The following is a 21,955-nucleotide window of genomic DNA, read 5'->3' as shown; positions in this document are numbered from 1 at the left end:
GTAGTGTGTTTAAGCCTGAGCCAGGCTGCAACCCGGCCCAGCTCAGCTGTGGTGCACCAGAGGCCCCCATGGGGACAGTGGCCAAACTACATCCACAGCTCAGCTAGGTCTCACCTATCAGTGCTGGAACCTGAGCACCAAGACCCGCAGCACCTGCCTGGTGTGTGGCAGGGAAAGCCCTCACGTGAGGAAACTCCACCGCTTAACTCTTTACTTGCCCCTGCCCCTCAACCCGCCAGGGCACCTGCACTCTCCCCTCCAGCTGCCTCCTCGTGGCTCTGGCCAGGGCCCTTAGTGTCTTATCCAGCACACCTGTTGCCCACCTGCCTGAGGGATAGGGAGGTCATCCTCAGGGTGGGTGCCTAGGACAGACAGTGCTACCTAGGAGTGGCACTGGTACTCACCTGGACAGATCAGTTGCCTGGCTCTGCACCTGGCCCACCTGGGTTAGGTTTCTCAGGGTCCCTATCTTTGACCCCTTTGACAACCTCCTTCCCTTGAAAATCCTTCTCCCAGGCTCTCCCCACCTTCCCTTTGCCCCTCCTTGCTCCTTTACCTTAGGGAGACGTGAAGGACACAGGACTCCCTGACAGTCCCCTCTCCACCCAGATCTGATCAAGGAGGCTGGGAACTTGGGAACTGCCACAGGGATGGGGTGGGGATGGTGGGGGAAGCCCTGCGGTGCTGCAGCCCGGTCTTGCATCTTTCCCCACCCAGCTCCATCATGGCTTTTCCCACGCCTCTGATTGGACTGGAAACTCCCTGAAAGGAGGAAGAAAGTCAGATTCACCTGCAGGTCCCTCCCGGGCCTGGAGAGGCTGGCATGCTGTTGGCACTCACTGACTGCCTGACGGCAGACTGGCTGGATGGAATGGTGACCTGTGACCAGTCTGTCTCTCTCCTCAGCTGACCTGAGAGTTCCTGGAGGCCAGGGACTGTGTTTGCCTCACCTCGGCACCTCTGTGCCTGGGGTAGAGGAACTGCTCAATAATTTCTGGTTGAATGAATAGAGGGAACACTAAGAGTGAATAATTATTGAGCACTTACTGTGTGCGAGCAGCTGCTGTAACCATTGGACACTTTTTATCTCAATGAACCCTGCAGAGGGTTCCAATGAGGGAATGGAGCAGACCTGATCATCACGCTGGGTGTGGGGAGGTGCCTGGTGGCAGGTGCCAGAAGACATGACAGGGACTCCTGCACATGGCACCACAGCAATGCTGTCAAGGTTGCCTGTGGAATCTGAAAACTGAAACACTGGTCTTTATACCCAGAGTTGGCCAAAGCAAGACACTAGCAAATCAGTTCACCCAAAAATGTGCAAACAAGATATCCCGTGCCTACCTGTCTGCAGTTTTTCTCTCCCCTCTCATATAACTCTTGTTGAAATCAATCTATACATACAGGTTCCTCATACAAAAATAAACAGAGAGCTAATAATCAGCAAAAAGTCTTTGGGTTATTCTTTGACATATATATTAGTAGCAGCCCCCTCATAGAGGATTCTATTATTGTCTGTATTTTATAGATGAGAATGTGGAGGATCAGAGAGGTTAAATAACTTGCCCAAGGCCACACAGCTGGTAAGTGGGGAGAGAAGTATGCCCCAGGCAACCCCACCTGTCCAGACTCCATGACCTGATGCTCCTTCCTGTCTCAGGCCTAGCCGAGAAGGGCAGCAGAACCACCCTGAAGTGGCTGGAGTGTGGGTCATGCCATCTCTGCACTTCCCTGAGGTGACCTTGAGGAAGGATGGCTGGTCCTATGCCTGCTTCTCACTCCCTGGAACTGCACTGAGGCCAGAGCCTGTACCCCACATACTCAGATCACCCTCTGGAGCTCCTCAGTACCTGCAGGAGAAGGTGCTGATTCGTTTGTGTTCAGACTGCATCTGGCCCACCCCTCGCTGTCACACACTGTCCCCTCCCAGCACAGACCCTCTCTCTCTCCTGGCTCTCTGCCTGGCCATTTTCCTTCACAAGGAACCAGAGAAAAACTCTTCCTTCCCAGAGACCCTTAGGACCCCATCAGAATCACCAGTTCATCCTGGTGGCCTTTGCTCTAACTTGCTGTGGGATCTCTAGATCCATGTGACCCCATGCAGGGTCAGGGGCTCCCTGAGGAGTGGGGGCCAGCTAGGGTCCCTCCATAGCCCCATCCCCAAGGAAGGGACTGAGAAGACAGGGTCCCAGGAGCCCCAGTGGCTTTTCCAAGGAAGGAGCTGAGAAGATGGTCCCAGGAGCCCCAGTGGCTTTTCCTGGGGAAGGGGGTGTTTTCACAGTATGTGCACCTGCATTTGTGCATCACTGCACAAGCAACACACAAGTGGCTATGTCTTCACATGTGGGAATGTGTGACCACATTCACATGTGTGTGCTCATCTGCACCTGTGTGTCCATGAGTGTGCACACATGGAGGTGCCTGTGTGCACGAACAGCTGCATGCTCCTGAATTGAGGTATTTGTGTGTATCTGCATCTTTGTGTGGGGCTGTGGGTGCACGTGTGGCCAGGGTGTCTGGGGTTGGGGTGCATGGCTATGAGTGACCTTCCTTGGGACCACTCCTTCCTGTAGCTATAATTGCATAGTTACAGCTGAGAAAGGGCAACACTGTGACAGTCATGTAGAGGCCTGCGGATCTTAGGGTCCCTCTGCAGCAGCCCTCCTGGTTCACCATGGCGACGGAGGTGCACCGTACCTTCGACTGGAGCCACTACCTCAAAACCCTTCTTCCCGAAGCTCCAGCCGAGTCCCACCTCGGCCCTCTGCCACCAGCATCCATCAGCTGCAGTCTTGGTGAGCAAACGAAAGTGCCTCTTGGAGTGGCTGCCTAGGGGTGGGGTTGTCCAGTGGTGAGTGGGTGCGCCTACCCTGGGTGATCTCTGAATGGCAAGACCCTGGTTTTGGGGTCAGGCAGACTGCAGTTAAATATTAGCTCAGCTTCTTTCTGTGAACCTCAGTTTCTTCATCCGTCAAATAGGACAACAATCCCCTGGGTTATTAGAGGACTGAATGGGGTCAGGTTGCCACAGTAGATGCTCACTCACTGGGAGCTGCAGTGATTATGAAAACACTTATTATTATTACAAGTCCAAGGGTCCGCACCTGAGGAAGTGTCCTGAGGAACGGGCTGACAAACTGGCTGAGAGCATAGTGCCCCAAGTCTGTGTCGGGTGTGGACGGGCTATAGATGGACCTGGGATGGGGGTGAGGGGATAGGGTGGGGCTGAGTGGCATGGGGGATGTGCCCAGTTAGGGTAACAAAGGGCTCTCCTGTGTGTGAAGCCATGGGGACATCCAGGGCTAGTACCTAGGACGAGGGCAATGAGCACCTGCCCGAGGGACTGCCTATTCACAGCCGGCTTGCCACCCCAGAGCTCTCGCCTCTGCCAGTGGGCCACTGGGACTCCCTGCTGCTGTAACCCAGCCGGCTCAGGGTCTCCTGCAGTGTCCCACTAGGGCTTCTCTTCTGCCTTCCTGGCCTGAGACATTGGTTTTGGTCATCCTTAAGGAGCCTCTTCTGGTAGAAGTGGTTGAGCTGGCTGCCCTGGGCTGGCTTCCCGGAGCAGATGGAGTTCTCAGACAGAGTCTTGTCCTCTCAAGACCTGAGGCTGCCCACCCGGCCAGGCCAACACCGGGCTGTCATCCTATTGCTTATCTGTCTTCTGCTGCCGCAAGGCCTGCAGGAAGACACTTTTCACCTGGCCCAGGATCTCATGGTACATCCGGAAGTCTTCCTCCTTTCCCCGCAGGGCACTGCCCAGGGCAGCCTTTAGCATTTCATTCTCCTCCACCTGGACGGCCAGCCTGGACCACAGGAGACAGCACTCAGTGTGGCTGGAGCTGCATGCAGGTGTGCGTGGGTGACAGAGGGCCCTGGGTGGCTGCCAACGTGGCTGCTCTTCAGGTTCAGGCTTCCCTCTGACCCATCCCCTCCTCTCACTGACTCTTGGGGGTACCGTGGATTCCTCTCTATGGGCCTGGCTCCCTGCAGTGTAAGCTACCTCAAGGCCCCTTACAAATTGAGTCCTAATTTGTAGAGGTTCCCGTCTTTCCCTTCCCATGACTGCATGGAATCTTAACAGGTTTAACTTAGTGAGAAACTGGGTTCAGTGATCCATGCTTGATAAAATTTATATTGGACTATGGGTCATTGGAGTTTGGGCTGGGCCCTCTGTCCTCTGAAGGCCAGTCCCTGAATTGCAGGCCTAGAACCCATGACCAAGCAGGACCAGCTTCTGGGCAAATGAGTCAAAAGTGCAAGGGGAGGGACACAGTCCCTCCGCCCATGGAGGCACCTCCACCCAGACAACCCTACCCTTTCAGGAAGGTGGGGCAGGGGAGCACCTGGTTGTCAGCTCTTCCATTTGGGATTCCACGGGCACATCGGAGAGCTGGGCAAAGGGTGGGTCCTTCTTCTCACTCCCGCTTGGGTTTTGCCTGTTGTTAGAGGTGGGCAGACCTGTGGGGCAGTAGCAACCACTTTCTGTGAGGAGGCCACAGCCCTGTGCTAGCACCCTGCTTCTCCTCCCCGCATTGCCCACTGCCTGCTCTTCCACATGGTAAAACGCTACACCGCCTTTGGGGTGCAGGACAACTTTGAGCTCTGCCTCCCTCCAAAGCCCTCCCTGATGCCTCCTCTGCATGCCTCTGCCCCTGGCTTTGGCCTCTGCTACAGCCCTGACTCTGCCCGCTCTGTATCAAGGTGGTTCCTCACCACCCTGTCTCCATCTCTATACTTTACAAGTTTCTGGTAATTTGTTTTCTTTTATTCTTTTCGTTTCTTTATTTCTTTTTCTTTTTCTTTTTTTTTTTCTGAGACAGAGTCTTGCTCTGTTGCCAGGCTGGAGTGCAGTAGCAAAATTTCGGTTCACAGCAATCTGCGCCTCCCAGGTTCAAGTGATTCTCGTGTCTCAGCCTCCCGAGTAGCTGGGACAACAGGTGCCTGCCACCTGCCCAGCTAATTATTGTATTTTTTGCAGAGACAGGGTTTTGTCATGTTGGCCAGCCTGTCTCAAACTCTTGGCCTCAAGTGATCCGTCCACCTTGGCCTCCCAAAGTGCCAGGATTACAGGCGTAAACCACCATGCCCAGCCTGGTAATTTGTTTTCAAAAAGAGAAGGCAGCTGAGCCTGAGGTCTGGCCTGCAGGCTGAGCCCGAGTCTAGGTTGTCACTGTACCTGATGCCTTCATACCAGTGGTCCCCATCCAGGCCATCAGCTTCATACTAGGAAGCAGGGGATCCAGGGCACTGGAGTTGAGGGGTACAGAATGCTCACAAAAAGGAGACAAAGTGGCTGGGGGAGGCGGGTGGTCCCAGCACTCTGGGAGGCCAAGTGGGGGCAGATTGCCTGAGATCAGGAGTTTGAGACCAGTCTGGCCTACATGGTGAAACCCTGTCTCTACTACAAACACAAAAAAGTTAGCCGGGCATGGTGGCGTGCACCTCAAGACTAGTCTTGTGTAAACCTGTCTCGTTGCTGGGGAGGCGGCAGAGTGGCTCTGCCTTCTACAGGGGCTAGACTGAATATTCTTCAGGGCCTTTCCTGGCTCCAGGGGACACCGCTAAGCTGTTCTTGGCTTATTCCGACCATTGAGCACCTCCACATCCCCAACTAGGGCTGCCCTGGATAGGAACTGCTTGTTCAGCCTGATGGGATTTTCTAAGCCCTGTGACACAGGGAATCAAAAACAGAGCCTCGGCCGGGTGCGGTGGCTCACGCCTGTAATCCCAGCACTTTGGGAGGTCGAGGGGGGTGGATTATTTGAGGTCAGGAGTTCAAGACCAGCCTGGCCAACATGGTGAAACCCCATCACTACTAAAAATACCTAAATGAGCAGGGTGTGGTGGCGAACCCCTGTAATCCTAGCTACTTAAGAGGCTGAGGCAGGGGAATTGTTTGAACCAGGGAGGTGGAGGTTGCAGTGATCTGAGATCGCACCACTGCATTCCAGCCTGAGGGACAGAGCAAGACTGTCTCAAAAAAAAAAAAAAAAAGAGACAAAGCTCAACTGGTGGCGAACTTGGGCAAAATCCAAATCACAGCATCAGAAACCCCTGGTGCTGAAAAGGCCCTCAGAGGTGGCATGACCACAGTAAATCAGTTGGCATCAGCAGACCTGGCTTTCGCCCTCTGCTGAGAGGCCTCGGGCAAACAATCACCCTCTCTGAGCTGATTTCCTTAGTTGAAAAAAAGGGATAATCATTTCTGCCTCTAGAGCCTTGGCAGCCTCAGTGAATTCTATTTGGCTCTCAAGGCCCTGTGTGATCGGACCACTCCAGCCTCCCTGTCTCAGGCTCTTCCTCCAAGCCTTCAGCTAAGTTTCCATGCACCAACACTTGTTCTTCCCTCGGGGATCTGCAGGCCACATCCCCTCCCCGTTCCTCCATCTCTGCTCAGATATCTAGCTCCCCGCAACTGGAGTGAGACTGCCACGGGGGGCTGAATTGTAAATCCAGCCTCCTCGTTTTACAGAGGGGCCAAGGGGAGGCGGGGAGGTGGTGCTCTGCTCACCAGAGGGGCAGGAGTTTGCTCATGTTACAGGCCAGTAGGCAGCAGAGGCCACCTGGACACTTTCCCTCAGGCAGCTGCCCTCACTGTCCAGCACAGAACAAAGTGACTTGCCTGCTGTGGCTTAGCTCTCCCTGGTTGGAAGTCCTGCTGCCCTGCAGGAGGTAAGCCCCAGCCTGGAGAAGCCACACTCCTAGGGAACATATTCCTGAGAGTCTAGGAGGGTCAGCAAGGCTAAGCCCCAGGGACTCTTCCTTCTCAGCCTGGATTCGCAGAAGCTCCTGGCCCCGCTGGTGGAGGAAGAGAAAGCAGGTGGCCTCAACCCACTCTTTGTGCCCTACTTCTGGCATACCCTTCGGAAACATTCTGACCTCATCTGGGCTGAGCACTGAGACCAAGGGTCTGACCATCCTTGGCTGGGGAGGGGTTGGGGGGCTACTGGGATGTTGAGAGAGGGTGCAGTGGGGGCAGTAGCACCTCCACTCCAGAGCCTGGAGGGTGCTGGGATGGGTGGGATGGGAGGTCCAAGGGAGGCAGGCCCAGCCCCTCCACACTGGAGACCCTTCCTCCCTGGGAGTCAGCCATCGCAGAAGTGGCTTCTGGCTTTGGCATCCTCCAGCTTGCCCCAGCCCCACAAGATGCTGTTGCTGCTGGTCTGAACACTGCACCTTGAGAACCACTGTGTTAGAGTGATAGACCTTTCAGTTAAGGACAGCATTTCCCAGCTTCCCTCTGCACCTGGCTATGCCCAACTGTCTGGGATCTGGCTGGTGGGATGAGAGCAGAAGTGACACATGCAACCGTAAAAGGTAAGGAGAAGTTTGTCTCCTTCCCTTCTCCCCTTCCTGCTGCTGATGGGAAAGCTCAGGCAGTCATTATAGACCAGGAGATGGAAGCTGCATGTTGAGAACAGTGGAGCCACAAAATAGAGGGAGCTTGGGTCCCCAAACCTCTGGTGAGGCTATTTCCTGCTTATATCAACTTGACCGCTGCAGGAGGCAGAAAGGGACTCCTCCCCTGCTTCAGCCACTGCGGCTTGGGCTGCCCCAGTAGACCAGCTGTGCCTCATGATCACTTTTAATGAATTCAGCTCAGGATAGAGGGCTGAGGGCTGGGGGTGGGGGTCCAGAGGAGGTGGTGGCTGGGGGCATTCAGCACTGCCACCTCATGCTGAGGGCTTACAGGTGGGAAGGCCAGGGCCACATGAGCCAGTGGAGCTCTGGGGCTCCTGCTTCTGAACAGGAGGCCCAGGGAAAAGGACACCCCGCAGCGGGGGCAGGCATAGCTCCACCTTGATGGAGGCTCTGCCTCCCACACGCTCACACGCTCACACACTCACTGACGGGCTGAACAGTGCAGCTGCCTGGCTCCTCTGTTAGCAGCAACACTGCCCCACCCGCTGCACTGAGACTCCTGCCCTGGCCCCTACCAGTTTTCGTCCTGGGGGCTGCTCTCTGGGAGGCCGATGCCTTCCCTGGCTCCAGGCGTATCTTCTCCAGATGTTGCTCCAGCACCACGGTGCGGTGTCGCTCCTCCTGCAGCTTCCTCTCTGACTCCAGGAGCTTGCTGTTGCTCTCCTCCACCCTGGTGATTAGAGAGGAGGGGATGCCACATGACCTGGTAGGCAGAGGCAGCCCCCACCCCACTTGCTCAGGCCCTTAGAGAGATGGGCACATCTTACATTGGTGGCGATGGGACCTCTTCATTTTCATTGCAGTAACACAGGAACATGCATTTAAACACCATACGGTTCTCTCCAAGGTTAAAATTTAAAAATTATCAGCCTACTCCCAGCCCCATCATTCCCAATTCCTGCTCTCCAAAAGCAATCACTTATAAAACTTCTAGCTGTTTCTTTTAACATTTACTGCTATATTTCTACAGACGCTTATGTTGCTATTTTTTAAAGGTTTAAATATAATCTTTTGACTTCCTGTCATGGAAAATGAGAATTTAGTTTTATTTTAGTACTCTCCCCCTACCAAACAGAATCACCTCTACACATTTTTGGATGAATTGATATTAGGTGGTGTATCAGTTTTCTATCACAGCTATAACAAATTACCATAAATTTAGCAGCTTAAAACAACACAAATTTATTATCTCAAAGTTATGTAAGTCGGAAGTCTGGCAAGCTCAATGGGTTTCTCTGCTTCTGGTTTCACAAGCCAAAATCAAGGGGTTGGCTGACCTGGGCTCTTATCTGGAGGTTCCAGGGGAAAATCCACTTTCAGGCCCATTCAGAGTGCTGAGAGAATCCAGTTCCAGGTAGTTGAAGGACTGAGGTCCCTGTTCCCTGCAGGCTGTTGGTCAATTTCAGCTTCTAGGAGCTACCTTGCCCCCTCCATCTTTAAAGCCAGCTAGATACCCTTATCACGCTTTGAATCTCTACCCTCTCTGACTTCCTCCACAGCATCTCTCTGAATAATCCCAGATGGAGATATTTCTCTGCTTTTAAGGGCTCAAAAGATTAGATTGAGCCCACCAGATAATCCAGGATAATCTTCCCATTTTAGGGTCCATAACAATAATCATATCTGCAAAATCTCTTTTTCATGTAACATAAAGCACTCACAGGCATAACAGCAGGGAGCAAAGGGCATAGACACCAAAAGCCTGTCTACATTAGGACAATTAGTCAGAGCCATGATGCACAGTGTCACATGTCCTTTCTCATTTAATTGTTTGCTTTTCTTGGAGTTAGTGATTATCTTAAGCTTATCGTTTTGTTTTCTACATGCCTGTTATAAAGGTTATTTCACATGAAGCACTTGTCTAATCTCACTGGAGCTTGAGCTTAGGTCCTTCCTGTGGCTAGGTGTGCCATTTCAGACTTCTATGATACTAAAGGTTCAGTGAGGAAGCCGAAACTCCCTGAGATCTAACCCAAGCCAAGAGTTACATGCATACCTGCAAATTAGAGGGGCAGCCTTGAAACTGGAGGAAGTGATCTTTCCACCTTGGTGAAGGGTCAAAAGGAACAGAATGGCAACAATTCTGAACAGTATACAACTACTAATAAAAAGCTGTATAGTAACACAGTACACAGCTACTAACACATATTTAAGCATATCCCTTGAAATTTTATTTGCAAAAGCAAAAACCCAAAACAACCTAAAGGCCCATCATCAGGGGACAAACAAATAAATGGTAACATATTCATACTATAGAACGTGATAGAATATGATAGAACTGTGCTGCCCAACACAGCGACTGCCAGGTTCATGTCCACATGTAGCTATTACAATTAAAGTTCAGGGGCTGGGCGCGGGGGCCCATATCTGTAATCCCAGCACTCTGGGAGGCCGAGGTGGGTGGATCACCTGAGGTCAGAAGTTCGAGACCAGCCTGGCCAACATGGTGAAACCCCATCTCTACTAAAAATACAAAAAAAAAAAAAAAAATTAGCTGGGTGTGGTGACATGCTCCTGTAATCCCAACTACTTTGGGAGGCTGAGGCAAGAGAATTGCTTGAACCAGGGAGGTGCCGGTTGCACTGAGCTGAGATTGTGCCATTGTACTCCAGCTGGGCAACAAGAGCGAAACTCCATCTAAAAAAAAAAAAAAAAATTAAAGTTCATGCCATGCATGATGGCTCACTCCTGTGCTTTGGGAGGCAGAGGTGGGTGGATCACTTGAGCCCAGGAGTTCAAGACCAGTCTAGACAACATGGCAAAAACCCATCTCTGCAAAAAAGTACAAAAATAAGCCTGGCATGGTGGCACGTGCTTGTAGTCCCAGTTACTTGGAAGGCTGAGGTAGGAGGATCACTTGAGCCTGGGAGGCAGAGGTCGCAGTGAGCCAAGATCGCACCACTGTACTCTGGCCTGGGCAACAGAGTGAGGCTCTGTCTCGACACAAATAAAAAAAAAAAAGGTTCATGAAAATTGCATAAAAATTCAGTTCCTCAGTCACACTAGTGATATTTCAAGTTCTTAAAAGCCACAAGTGGCTAATGGCAGTTGTATTGGTCAGTACAGATACTGAACAACTCCATCATCACAGAAAGTTCCACTAGTCAGTAGTGGAGTGTGTTAGTTATCGTGAGAGTGGGTTTCTGATAAAGGATAACTTTGTCCCCACTTCAGATCTCCCTGTGTCATTTCCCTTCTGCCTTCCACCATGGGATGCTGCAAGAAGGCCCTTGTCAGATGCTGGCACCTTGATAATGGACTTTCCAGCCTCCAGAGCTGTGAGAAATAAATTTATTTTCTTTATAAATTACTCAGTCTGTGGTATTCTGTTATAGAAACACAAAATGGACTAAGACACATCCTTAGACACAGCTGGGTAACATACCTGAACTCCAAGATAAGGAGAAAAATCTTATAACAACAGCACAGCTAACACTTTTTTTGAGTGCTTTCCACGTACTGACTACTGTGTTAAGGCACTGCATCAGCATTATTACGTTTAATTCTGTAAGTAACCAAGAGATGTACTAATACTACTTCAAGAAGACAGAAAATCTAAATTTGAAAAAAGGTTGTCAAAGATCTACCTCCAAAAAAACACAAAAAATCAAGTCAAGCCAGGTTCTCAAGAAAGTTTTATCTAACCTCCAAGGAAACCAATCATTCTTGCTATTCTGACAATTCCACAATATAGAAAAAATAGATGGCTTCCTATAAGTTTATAAAAAACTTGATTTCACAGTTAATAATAGGGTAAATGTATTAGTACTGCTGCATAACAAGTTACCACAAATGGTGACATAAAACAACACAAATTTTCCAAAAAACATAAAGAGCTCCTACAACTCAACAACAGGACAAACAACCCAATTAAAAAGTAGGCAAAAGACTTGTGTTTCTCCAAAGAAAATATACAAATGGCCAATAAGCACACAAATAGATGCTCAACATCATTAGCCATTAGGTAAAAGCAAATCCAAATCACAAAGAGGTATTATTTCAAACCTACTAGGATGGCTATAATTGAAAGAAAGGAAAATAATAAGTGTTGGTGAGGGTGTAGAGAAATTAAAACCCTTGTACACTGCTGGTGGGACCATAAAGTGGAAGAGTTTTGTGGAAAAGTTTGGTGGCTCCTTAAAAAGCTAACCATACGCCGGGTGCAGTGGCTCACGCCTGTAATCCCAGCACTTTGGGAGGCTGAGGCAGGCGGATCACGAGGTCAGGAGATCAAGACCATCCTGGCTAACACGGTGAAACCCCATCTCTACTAAAAATGCAAAAAATTAGCCGGGTGTGGCATCGGGCACCTGTAGTCCCAGCTACTTGGGAGGCTGAGGCAGGAGAATGGTGTGAACCCGGGAGGCGGAGCTTGCAGTGAGCCGAGATTGCGCCACTGCACTCCAGCCTGGGCGACTGAGCGAGACTCCGTCTCAAAAAAAAAAAAAAAAGAAAAGAAAAAAAAATGCTAACCATAAAATTACCATATGATCAAACAATTCCACTTCTAGAATTGAAAACGAGGACTCAAACAGGTACTTGTACAGCAATGTTCTTGTAGCATTATTCACAATAGCCAAAAAGGTGGAAACAATCCAAGTGTCCATCAACAGAAGAATGGACAGACAAAACGTGGTATATACACACAATAAAATATTATTCCGCCATAAAAAGGAATGAAGTTCTGACATATGCTACCATATGAATGAACCTTGGAAACACTGTGCCAAGTGAGATAAGCCAGACGCAAAAGGGTAAATATTGTATGACTCCACTTATACAAAATATCTAGACTAGGCAAATTCATAGAAAAGAGGTTACTGACTGGGCGTGGTGGCTCATGCATGTAATCCCGGCACTTTGGGAGGCTGAGGCGGGTGGATCACCTGAGGTCAGGAGTTCAAGACCAGCCTGGCCAACATGGCAAAACCCCATCTCTTCCAAAAATACAAAAATTAGCTGGGCGTGGTGGTGGGCGCCTGGAGTCCTAGCTACTTGTGAGGCTGAGACAGGAGAATTGCTTGAATCCGGGAGGTGGAGCTTGCAGTGAGCCAAGATCACGCCGTTGCACTCTGGACTGGGTGACAGATTGAGACTCTGACTCAAAAAAAAAAGTAAAGAGGTTACTAGATGCTGGGCTTGCGGGGTGCGGTATGAGGAGCTATTGCTTAATAGTGATAGAGTTTCTGTTTGTGGTTATGAAAAGTTTGGAAATAGTGATAATGGTTGCACAGTATTGTTAATGTAATTAATGCCACTGAATTGTACACTTTTAATGGTTAAAATGACAAGTGTTTGGTGTATATAGTTTACCACAATTAAAACATACATACACCGCACAGATTTATTATTTCACAGTTTCTGTAGGTTAGAAGTCCAAGGTTGGCTTAGCTAATTTGTCAGTGTCTTACGTTACCGAAGTCAAGGTGTCAGAAGGAGTAGCTATCTGATCTGAGGCATGGGATCATTTTCCAAGCTCAATCAGGTTGTTAGCAGAAGTTAGTCCCCTATAGTTGTAGGACTGTGGTCTCCATTTTCTTGCTGGCTAATGACTTGGGTGGCTGTCAGCTCCTAGATTTTTCTCCTTATTCTAGAGTTCAGGTATGTTACCCAGCTGGGCCTAAGGGTGTGTCTTCGTCCATTTTGTGTTGCTATGACATAATCCACAATCATCCACCGCCATGTTGTTCTCTCCAAAGCATAGTGGTTTTGTCAGAGGCGTTAGAACCAGAGCAACTCCATCTTAAAGAGGAGCTGGGTGAAATAAGGCTGAAACCTACTGGGCTGCATTCCCAGAGGGTTAAGGCATTCTAAGTCACAGGATTGAGATAGGAGGTCAGCACAAGATACAGATCATAAAGACCCTGCTGATAAAACAGGTTACAGTAAAAAAGTTGGTCCAAACCCACCAAAACCAAGATGATGATGAAAGTGACCTCTGGCTGTCCTCACTGCTACGCTCCCACCAGCACCATGACAGTTTACAGGTGCCATGGCAATGTCAGGAAGTTACCCTGTATGGCCTAGAAAGGGGAGGCATAAATAATCCACCCCTTGTTTAGCAAATCATCAAGAAATAACCATAAAAACGGGTAACCAGCAGCCCTGGGGACTGCTGTGCCTGTGGAGTAGCCATTCTTTTATTCCTTTACTTTCTCAATAAACTTGCCTTTGCTTTGCGCTGTGGACTCGCCCTGAATTCTTTCTTGCACAAGATCCAAGAACCTTCTCTTTGGTCTGGATCAGGACCCCTTTCCTGTAACATCTTTCTGGTGGCCACTGAAGGGACTAAAGTGAGGAAACCGCCACTTCAAATGTTAACTTTGGGTAAGTGTTGGGTTCCTGTAACATCTTCCTGGTGACTACGGAAGTGACTATAGCCCAAAGGCTAACTTTAGGTAAGTGGTGGGATCCAGTAACATCTTTCTGGTGAACCACAGAAGGGAGGACACTGAGGAGAACCCCCAACCCAAAGGAAATAGACTTCAGCATTGATTGGACGACTTTGGGTAAGTGGGGTGCATTAACCTGGGTAAAGGATGGGATTGGGTTAGAGGCCCAATTTAGGGGAGTTAAGAGTCTCTCCTAAGACAAAGTGGGTTAGAGGCCCCTCTTAGTAAAAAAACAAAGACGCTTGACTGACCTTGGGTTAGAGGCCCAACTTAGGAGGGTTAGAGTCCCTTCTAAGCTGTAGGGGGTTAGCGGCCCCTCTCAGTAAAGTTCCTCTGGGTAAAGTCCCTTTCAGCTAAAAATGAGTTTGGCACGATGGGATGTTAACTGCTATTCTCTTTGGATTAATCTGTCTTGCACTCTTTGCGGATGGCTGTGGGTGACAAGATTAGGCATGTACAGGACTGTGGGACATGGGGAGCTTTTTCTTCCCTAAAAGGGAAAGCTAAGAGCTGATGGGACTGCTAGAAAAGATCCCTTCACTACTGACAAGCAGCCGCCTGAACTTTTCAGTGTCGCTGCAATGGGTGGGTCTTTCTCTGGCCTCTCTTCCCCACTCTGCCTCAGGCAATGCTTTCCTCTTTCTCTCTCTGTGCAGATTGGTAAAAGTCATTGTTTATCTCCTGTAAAGTTTTAATTAATCGGAAAAAGGATTTGTGAGGCTACTCTTAAGCTGCAGCGAATCTGGTGTGCTTTATGTGTTTTTCTGTATTGTTCCGTCATAAGGAGGGGTACCGTATGATGGAACACAGGCTTAGGACACCCATAAACCTGCTTTTCAAGACGGCCCAGCAAACTGGTCAGTTACAAACTTTGCTGCATATCCCTCAAAACACTGGATGAGGTTTCCTTCTTGTCTTGTAAATCCTTGGGAGCTTGACCTTGTAACCATGTGGCTATGCTTTCTCTTTTCACAATGGCAGCCTGGGTTCAGGGTTCAATTTCCAGCTCAGGGGATGAGTTATTTATCTTCTGTCTGTATTTATATGTATTGTTTGTGTGATGTTTATACATGAAAGAGCTTTAACTAATTGGTTTGAAAATAATAAGAGCTTAAATATTTTATCAGAAAAGTAAAAAACATAATGTCTTTTATTTCATATGACTTAAGTAATTTTGGGGAAATAAAAGGAATTTTAAAGATTATTGGTAAAATAAAAATGTCTTCAAAAATGTAAACATTTAGTCTAAATTATGCAGGTCAGATATTACATTTACTAAATTCTTTAGGATCATAAATTGCTTCTTTGACTTTTGAAAATTGTTCAATTTATCTACTTTGGAGCATTAGATTCTACATAAGGCCTGGGGACATGTGGAATTAGCCATGCCCCCTAGCTATGCAAAGATGGTTATAAAGAAAAGAGATTTTATGTAAGAAAGGATGTTTCATGGTAAATTCTTGTCTTAAAGTAAAATGACTACTTGCTTAAAAAAAGGAAATTTATGCAAGAAATGTTGTATAATTTGAAGCTTGTTAGACCTCCTAAATGCTTCGTAAAATGCCATTATGACTCCTAACTGTATGACTTACCTGCTTTACAGCTAGGTTAAGGCCTGGGACACATTAGAAGTTAGACGCTAGAAAGAGTCAGACCTTATCTGCACTTCTGTTTGCTGTCCTAGGCTCCATACTAGTACATAATTAAAATCCCAAACCCACCAAGGTTTTCACCAAAAGTAAAAGTTGCTAAGAGTTGCCACTGTAACATGTAACTGAGACTACTGAAGAAACAGTTTTACATGCAAGGTGTGTAAAGAAAGTGAAATGTGTTTTTGGTGAAAAATTATAAGAAGTCATGGGAATGTGGATTTTTCTTGCCTAGATTAAAGGTTAAAGGATTGTTTTAAGTTAGAATAAAACTAAAGGTTTAAGCAAATCGTGGAAGGTTTGTGAAAAATTAATTGTAAAAGAAATTCTGTGTGTGAACATACTGACTAAAGTTAAAGGAGTATTATTCAGTTTTTCCATCAATTAAACATTGGAATAAAAGCACAACAGGTTTTTTCTTAGAGCAAAAACCTGCCTATGATCTCTTTAACAAAAACTTGTAAAGGGTTATACAAAGTTTGTAAGAATCTTACCTTATGGTGAAACTGATTAAGATTAAATAAATTTATCTATAAGGTTTTATTAAGAATTGGATTTGACATCAATAATGCACTAATGCAACAGTAAGATTTGGCTTATTTGGTATAAAAATCATATAGAAAGCATTGTCAAATATGAAATAGTGCTTGGCTTTCTTTGGACAATATTTGTATAAATGTGTTACAGGTATATGTTCCAAAATTATTTTTAAAACTCCTATAATTCTGATAGGACTTAATGTATGTTATCGATAATTATTACATAAAATCATGTGTGCCACAGAGGTAACCAAAATTTCCTAGTCAATTGTGCATTTAATAGTTGCTGTCCTAAGACTTTTTATCATCTACAATTGTTTTCTTGTTTTAATCATCTTTAGAAGGTGGTTTATAATCAACTACAGGATTTTGACAGACGTTCTTAAATGCAAGTTTCTGATAACTTTGGAAATTGCAACATTAGAATAGAGGAAAAAACTTTCAGGACTTGTGGAGAGCTGAAATGTTCCTGAATATCAAACAGAAGTTAACTGCATGTACTAAACTGTAGAAGTCTAAAGTTATCTTTTTAATTTTGTTTAAAATGTTGCTGATCCTTTGCTTTGTTTCTCAGAGTCAAGGAAACTTTTCAGCTGTTAACAATTGAGTAAAGTATACTCCTGTGAACAGAATTTGGAACATATTTGTTTCTATCTACCTGATTTCTCCAGAATTTGGAAACTATGTGTGAGTATTCTTAACTTATGGCAATGCAATTATTTGCATAAGTGCAATATGAATCTGTTTTCTTTTGCAAGAGGACACAATTGGAGAAATTGGTTATTTTACCAAAACTTTGATTGGAATGGTGTGCTTTCCTTTAAGGAATCAAATTTGACTCATAGAGCCAATAAAAACCCCTTGGGCAACTGACCTTGTTTATTCCTGTGAACCAACCAGTGATCTCCGACTGCTGCTCAGAAGAAACACGAGAGATGGGTCATGTAAAAATCTGGATCAGTATTCTAATTCTGGGCATGTATTGGAATTGGCTAGCAACCCCATATCAGCTTGGTTCCAACAGTTGGCCAGTTCATGGAAAGCATTCTACTTTAGTTTACTTGAGATAATTTTACTTATCTTGCTTTACTGTTGTGGAATATATTGCTGTTGTACTCTTTGTAGAGGAATGCAGGATGAGCTTACTGAATGTTTTCTTAAATTGAACACTTATTAATCCTCCAGATACCACATTTTGTTGGACTCAAGAGTTATGAATGGCCCTCACCATACTGATGCTTTCTGACTGAGCTCCTCACTACCCTGAACACAAGAGGGAGGAATATCATCACCCCATTCAGCCTGGAGAAGTTACAAAAGATGGATCTTCATCCCTCTGCAACCCTAAGGATTAATGATTCTCCTATAAAAGGGATGGGGGAAAATGTCAGAGGCATTTGAACCAGAGCAACTCCATCTTAAAGAGGAGCTGGATAAAATAAGGCTGAAACCTGCTGGGCTGCATTCCCAGAGGGTTAAGGCATTCTAAGTCACAGGATGAGATAGGAAGTTGGCACAAGATACAGGTCATAAAGACCCTGCTGATAAAACAGTTTGCAGTAAAGAAGCTGGCCAAAACCCACCAAAACCAAGATGGCAATGAGACTGACCTTTGGTTGTCCTCACTGCTACACTCCCACCAGCACCATGACAGTTTACAGATGCCATGGCAACATCAGGAAGTTACCCTACATGGTCTAGAAAGGGGAGGCATGAATAATCCACCTCTTGTTTAGCATATCATCAAGAAATAACCATAAAAATGGACAACCAGCAGCCCTGGGGACTGCTGTGCCTGTGGAGTAGCCATTCTTTTATTCCTTTACTTTCTTTTTTTTTTTTTTTTTTTGAGACGGCGTCTCGCTCTGTCACCCAGGCTGGAGTGCAGTGGCGGGATCTCAGCTCACTGCAAGCTCCACCTCCCGGGTTCATGCCATTCTCCTGCCTCAGCCTCCCGAGTAGCTGGGCCTACAGGCGCCTGCCACTACGCCTGGCTAATTTTTTTGTATTTTTAGTAGAGACGGGGTTTCACCGAGTTAGCCAGGATGGTCTCGATCTCCTGACCTCGTGATTCGCCCGTCTTGGCCTCCCAAAGTGCTGGGATTACAGGCATGAGCCACCGCACCCGGCCTATACCTTTACTTTCTTAATAAACTTGCTTTTGCTTTGTGCTGTGGACTCGCCCTGAATTCTTTCTTGAATGAGATCCAAGAACCCTCTCTTGGGGTCTGGATCAAAACCCCCTTTCCTGTAACAGTTTGCAGGAGAATGTCTTCAAGGCCAGTAAGAAAATGATGCTTCCACTCTGGCTTCCTCTATCTCTGACTGCTAGACTCAGACTAAAAGGACTCATATGATTAGGTCAGGCCCACTCAGAGAGTCTCCTGTTTGATTAACTCAAAGTCATCTGATGAGTAACCTTACATAGCTCTGCAAAATCCCCTTTGCCATGTAAGTTAACATAATTGTGGCAATAATATCCTACCACATTCACAAGTTCTGCCCACGCTCAAGGGATGAGAAGTTTATAAAGCATGTATATTGGGGGTGGGAATGTTAGAATTCTGCCTACCACAGTAAAAATAGAGGAAAAAAGAAAGAAAATTAAATTCAATGGTATTGTAAGAGAGTAACACAACATAGTTCCAAGAACACTAGCGCTATAAGATTCAACATCGGAATTAGGTTAAAGGAGAAAATCATGTAATCCTTCCGATAGATACTGAAGAAGCATTGGTAAAATCAGTAGCTATTCCTGATTTTAAAAACTCAAAGTAAAATGAGAATAGAAGGAAACAACACAATAAAGTATTTTAAAACCAGAAACTAGTAACCCAACAATAGAAGAATGGTAAATAAATAATAGTGGATTTATACAATAAAATATTCTGTAACCATAAAAGGAACATGTACTGACATGAGAATGCAATATACTAAGTAAAATAAGTAGCAGAAGATTATGCATAATATATAATCTAATTTAAACATTTATAACAAATTAAACATTTAAAAACAAATAAATATAAGGATAATATAATTCAGCCACTGGACTGAAAACAAAAAGGAATATGCAGCAGCTATTGACTCAACTGTGGGGGAGGGGTTTCACTTTTCTGTTATGAATTTCAGTAATGTATACATTTTGTTTAACTCCATTTATAATAGGAGAAATAATAAACCAACAGCAAAACATCATATAAAATAGCAAATCGCATTGTGAATTCCCACGAAATTTTAGGAATAAGCAGTCTCTTGATTTCTGTCCTTCTCCCCCATAATGTGCCTTCCATATCTCAATAAATGTGATCCTCGTTCATGCAGTTGCTCAGCCCAGATACCTGGGGGTCACTCTTGCCTTCTCTTTCTTCCTCATCTTCAGCTTCCAATCTATCAGGAGGCTCTACAGCTTTTCCTGCAAATATGCACCAAAACCAGCTCTTTCTTCGTCCTCCACCCCTCTCCAGACCTGAGGCTGCTCCTCCTGCGTGGGATCTACAGATGTCTGTCAGCTTCAAGACCTCTAGGACCCTTCGGTATTCTGATTATTCTCTTTTGACCAATCGCTGGTCTCACTGATTTTCTTCAATTGTTAACGGGCCTAACTCAGCTAGATCCTAATCTGTCAATGTCTCTGACTACGATTCTAATAGTTCTCCAAACTCATGTGCATCAATCTCATGAAATTCCAGGTATTTTGAAAGATTTACCTTTTTGCTTCATAATTGATTTTCATTGTATTTCAAGAGTCTGACCAAAGTGACCCAATGCCAATGTGAAGTGAAGAATATTAAATAGTCAAATGATGAGTGTTTTGATGTTAAAAATTTTGCTTTCATGGGGTCTGTAACTGTGGGGATGCTGGTAAAAAATACTCAGATAAGGAGGTTTCCCCCTACCTAAGAATCCTAAGAATGAATTTAGCACAGTGACACAAAATCTTCATGAAGACAAACATACATAATATTACACATTATATACATAATACCATTTATATAATACTAAAGTGTTCTTTCATAAGTCAAATAAAAATATAAACAACTCTAAAACACGTGCAACAGCATGAATAGGTAGTTAAAAGAAAAAAACGTAAAAGTTATGTGGAAAAGAGAGTATACTTATTCTCACTTTTGGTCATAGCAAAGCAGATCAAAACAAGGAGATCTCAGCACTCCTTTCTTAGCTTGGCAAAAAATGTTAAAGATTAATAAAACTTAGTAACTGTGAGGGTATGGGGAAAAATAGTTCACATTACTGGTAAGAATGTAAATTGATTCTTTTAAAAGTCAATTTGTCATTATTTGTAACATTTTAAATGTGCATATTCTTTGATTCAGCCATTTCATTTTTAGGAATTTGTGATACAGATATACTCTCATAAAAATGTAAAGATGCATTTAATGTGAGTCTATACAAATACAAAAATTAGGCGGGCATGTTGGCATGTGCCTGTGATCCCAGCTACTCCAGAGGCTGAGGTGGGAAGATCACTGGAGAACAGGAAGTCGAGGCTGCAGTGAGCTGTGATCACACTACTGCACTCCAGCCTGGGTGACAGAGTGAGACCCTGTCTCAAAAAAAAAGGACTAAGATAATATCCATCTACAAGTTCAGAAAAGTAGTAAGGAAGCCTGTAGTCTATCAGGGCCTTGGGAAATGGGGAGGAGGGAAGGAAGCACCAATCATGTGAAACTGAAACACAAGGGTAGCATTCATGTGTTCAGGAAATCTATGCCAATAAATTAGCATAAAGTACCAATCAGAGACCACTGAAACCCTAAAAGCTTCACAGAAACAAATGCAGAACACCTCCACAGAAACATTGTCATGACCTAAGAACTCCTACAAGAAAAAAAGCCCCACCAAAGATAAGCTCATAAAAATCACAAAAATCGAAACCACACAAGGACATAATTTCCTACAAGGGGAGAGCTGACAGACACTACTTAGGATCCTAAGTAATGAAGATAGTAGAAAACTCTAAAGGGAATAAGTTCAAAATTATTAAAAGGAGAAAGGCAAAAATCATAATGAAAGAACAAATGCTATAAGAAAGAGAACAGGAAGGTTTTTTTGTGTTGTTGTTTTGTTTTTGAGACAGAGGTGTTTTGCTCTTTTTACCCAGGCTGGAATGCAATAGTGTGATCTCGGCTCACTGCAACCTCCACCTCCCGGGTTCAAGCAATTCTGCTTCAGCCTCCCGAGTAGCTGGGATTACAGGTGCCTGCCACCACGTCTGCTAATTTTTGGATTTTTAGTAGAGATGGGGTTTCACCACGTTGGCCAGGGTGGTCTTGAACTCCTGACCTCAGGTGATCCACCCAACTCGGCCTCCCAAAGTGCTGGGATTACAGGCATGAGCCACTGCGCCCGGCCGAGAACAGGAGCTTTTACCGAAAAATACAGTTATCAAAATAGGTTTCATGGTAGATGAAGCACAACCGAAGATATTTAGTGATCTAGAAGACTAATTTGAAGAAATCACCCAGAATTCAGCCCAAAATAGTAAGGGTAAAGAGCTGTGGAGGAAAGAATAAGAAAGTCTAACATATACTGACTAGGAATTTTAGATTAAAAGAATAGGGAGAATGGGGAAGAGGCAATATATGGATAGCAGTCCTTATAAAGTCCTTGGATTGAAAAAGAACACTAACTTCTGAGTGGAAAAAATTACATATTACATATTTACATATATTTACATATGTATACTTTACATATACATATATACAAAAATATACACACATATCTATATGTATATGTAAATATACATATTTATATGTATATGTAAAATATATATATTTACATATATGTAAAGTCACACATATATACATATATGTAAATATATGGGCATATTACATATACATGTATATATACACACACACCTAGACACATCACAGTGAAATTTCAGAGCGTCAAAGACAAAGAATATCTGAAAAAGCATCGGAGAGAAAGG

At 45.5% G+C, this 21,955-nt stretch overlaps 1 protein-coding gene across 2 annotated transcripts in view; it reads right to left on the bottom strand.

Moving 5' to 3' along the window:
- Positions 1–73: 73 nt before the first annotated feature.
- The window catches only part of CCDC13 (coiled-coil domain containing 13), a 67,732-nt gene continuing 45,850 nt past the window's right edge, over positions 74–21,955 (bottom strand). For both annotated transcript variants that reach the window (XM_038004093.2, XM_038004095.2), the window contains 3 exons: positions 7,941–8,095; positions 4,347–4,461; positions 74–3,806 (listed from right to left, as the gene is read on the bottom strand). In XM_038004093.2, the coding sequence (XP_037860021.2) occupies positions 3,647–3,806; positions 4,347–4,461; positions 7,941–8,095 (430 nt within the window). In that variant the 3' untranslated portion in view covers positions 74–3,646. The remainder of the gene's footprint in view (positions 3,807–4,346; positions 4,462–7,940; positions 8,096–21,955) is intronic.

The sequence above is a fragment of the Chlorocebus sabaeus genome, chromosome 22 (genome assembly GCF_047675955.1).
Source record: "Chlorocebus sabaeus isolate Y175 chromosome 22, mChlSab1.0.hap1, whole genome shotgun sequence".
NCBI lineage: Eukaryota > Metazoa > Chordata > Mammalia > Primates > Cercopithecidae > Chlorocebus > Chlorocebus sabaeus.
The sequence above is the reverse complement of the archived record's forward strand: the minus strand, read 5'-3'. Positions and strand labels throughout refer to the sequence as shown.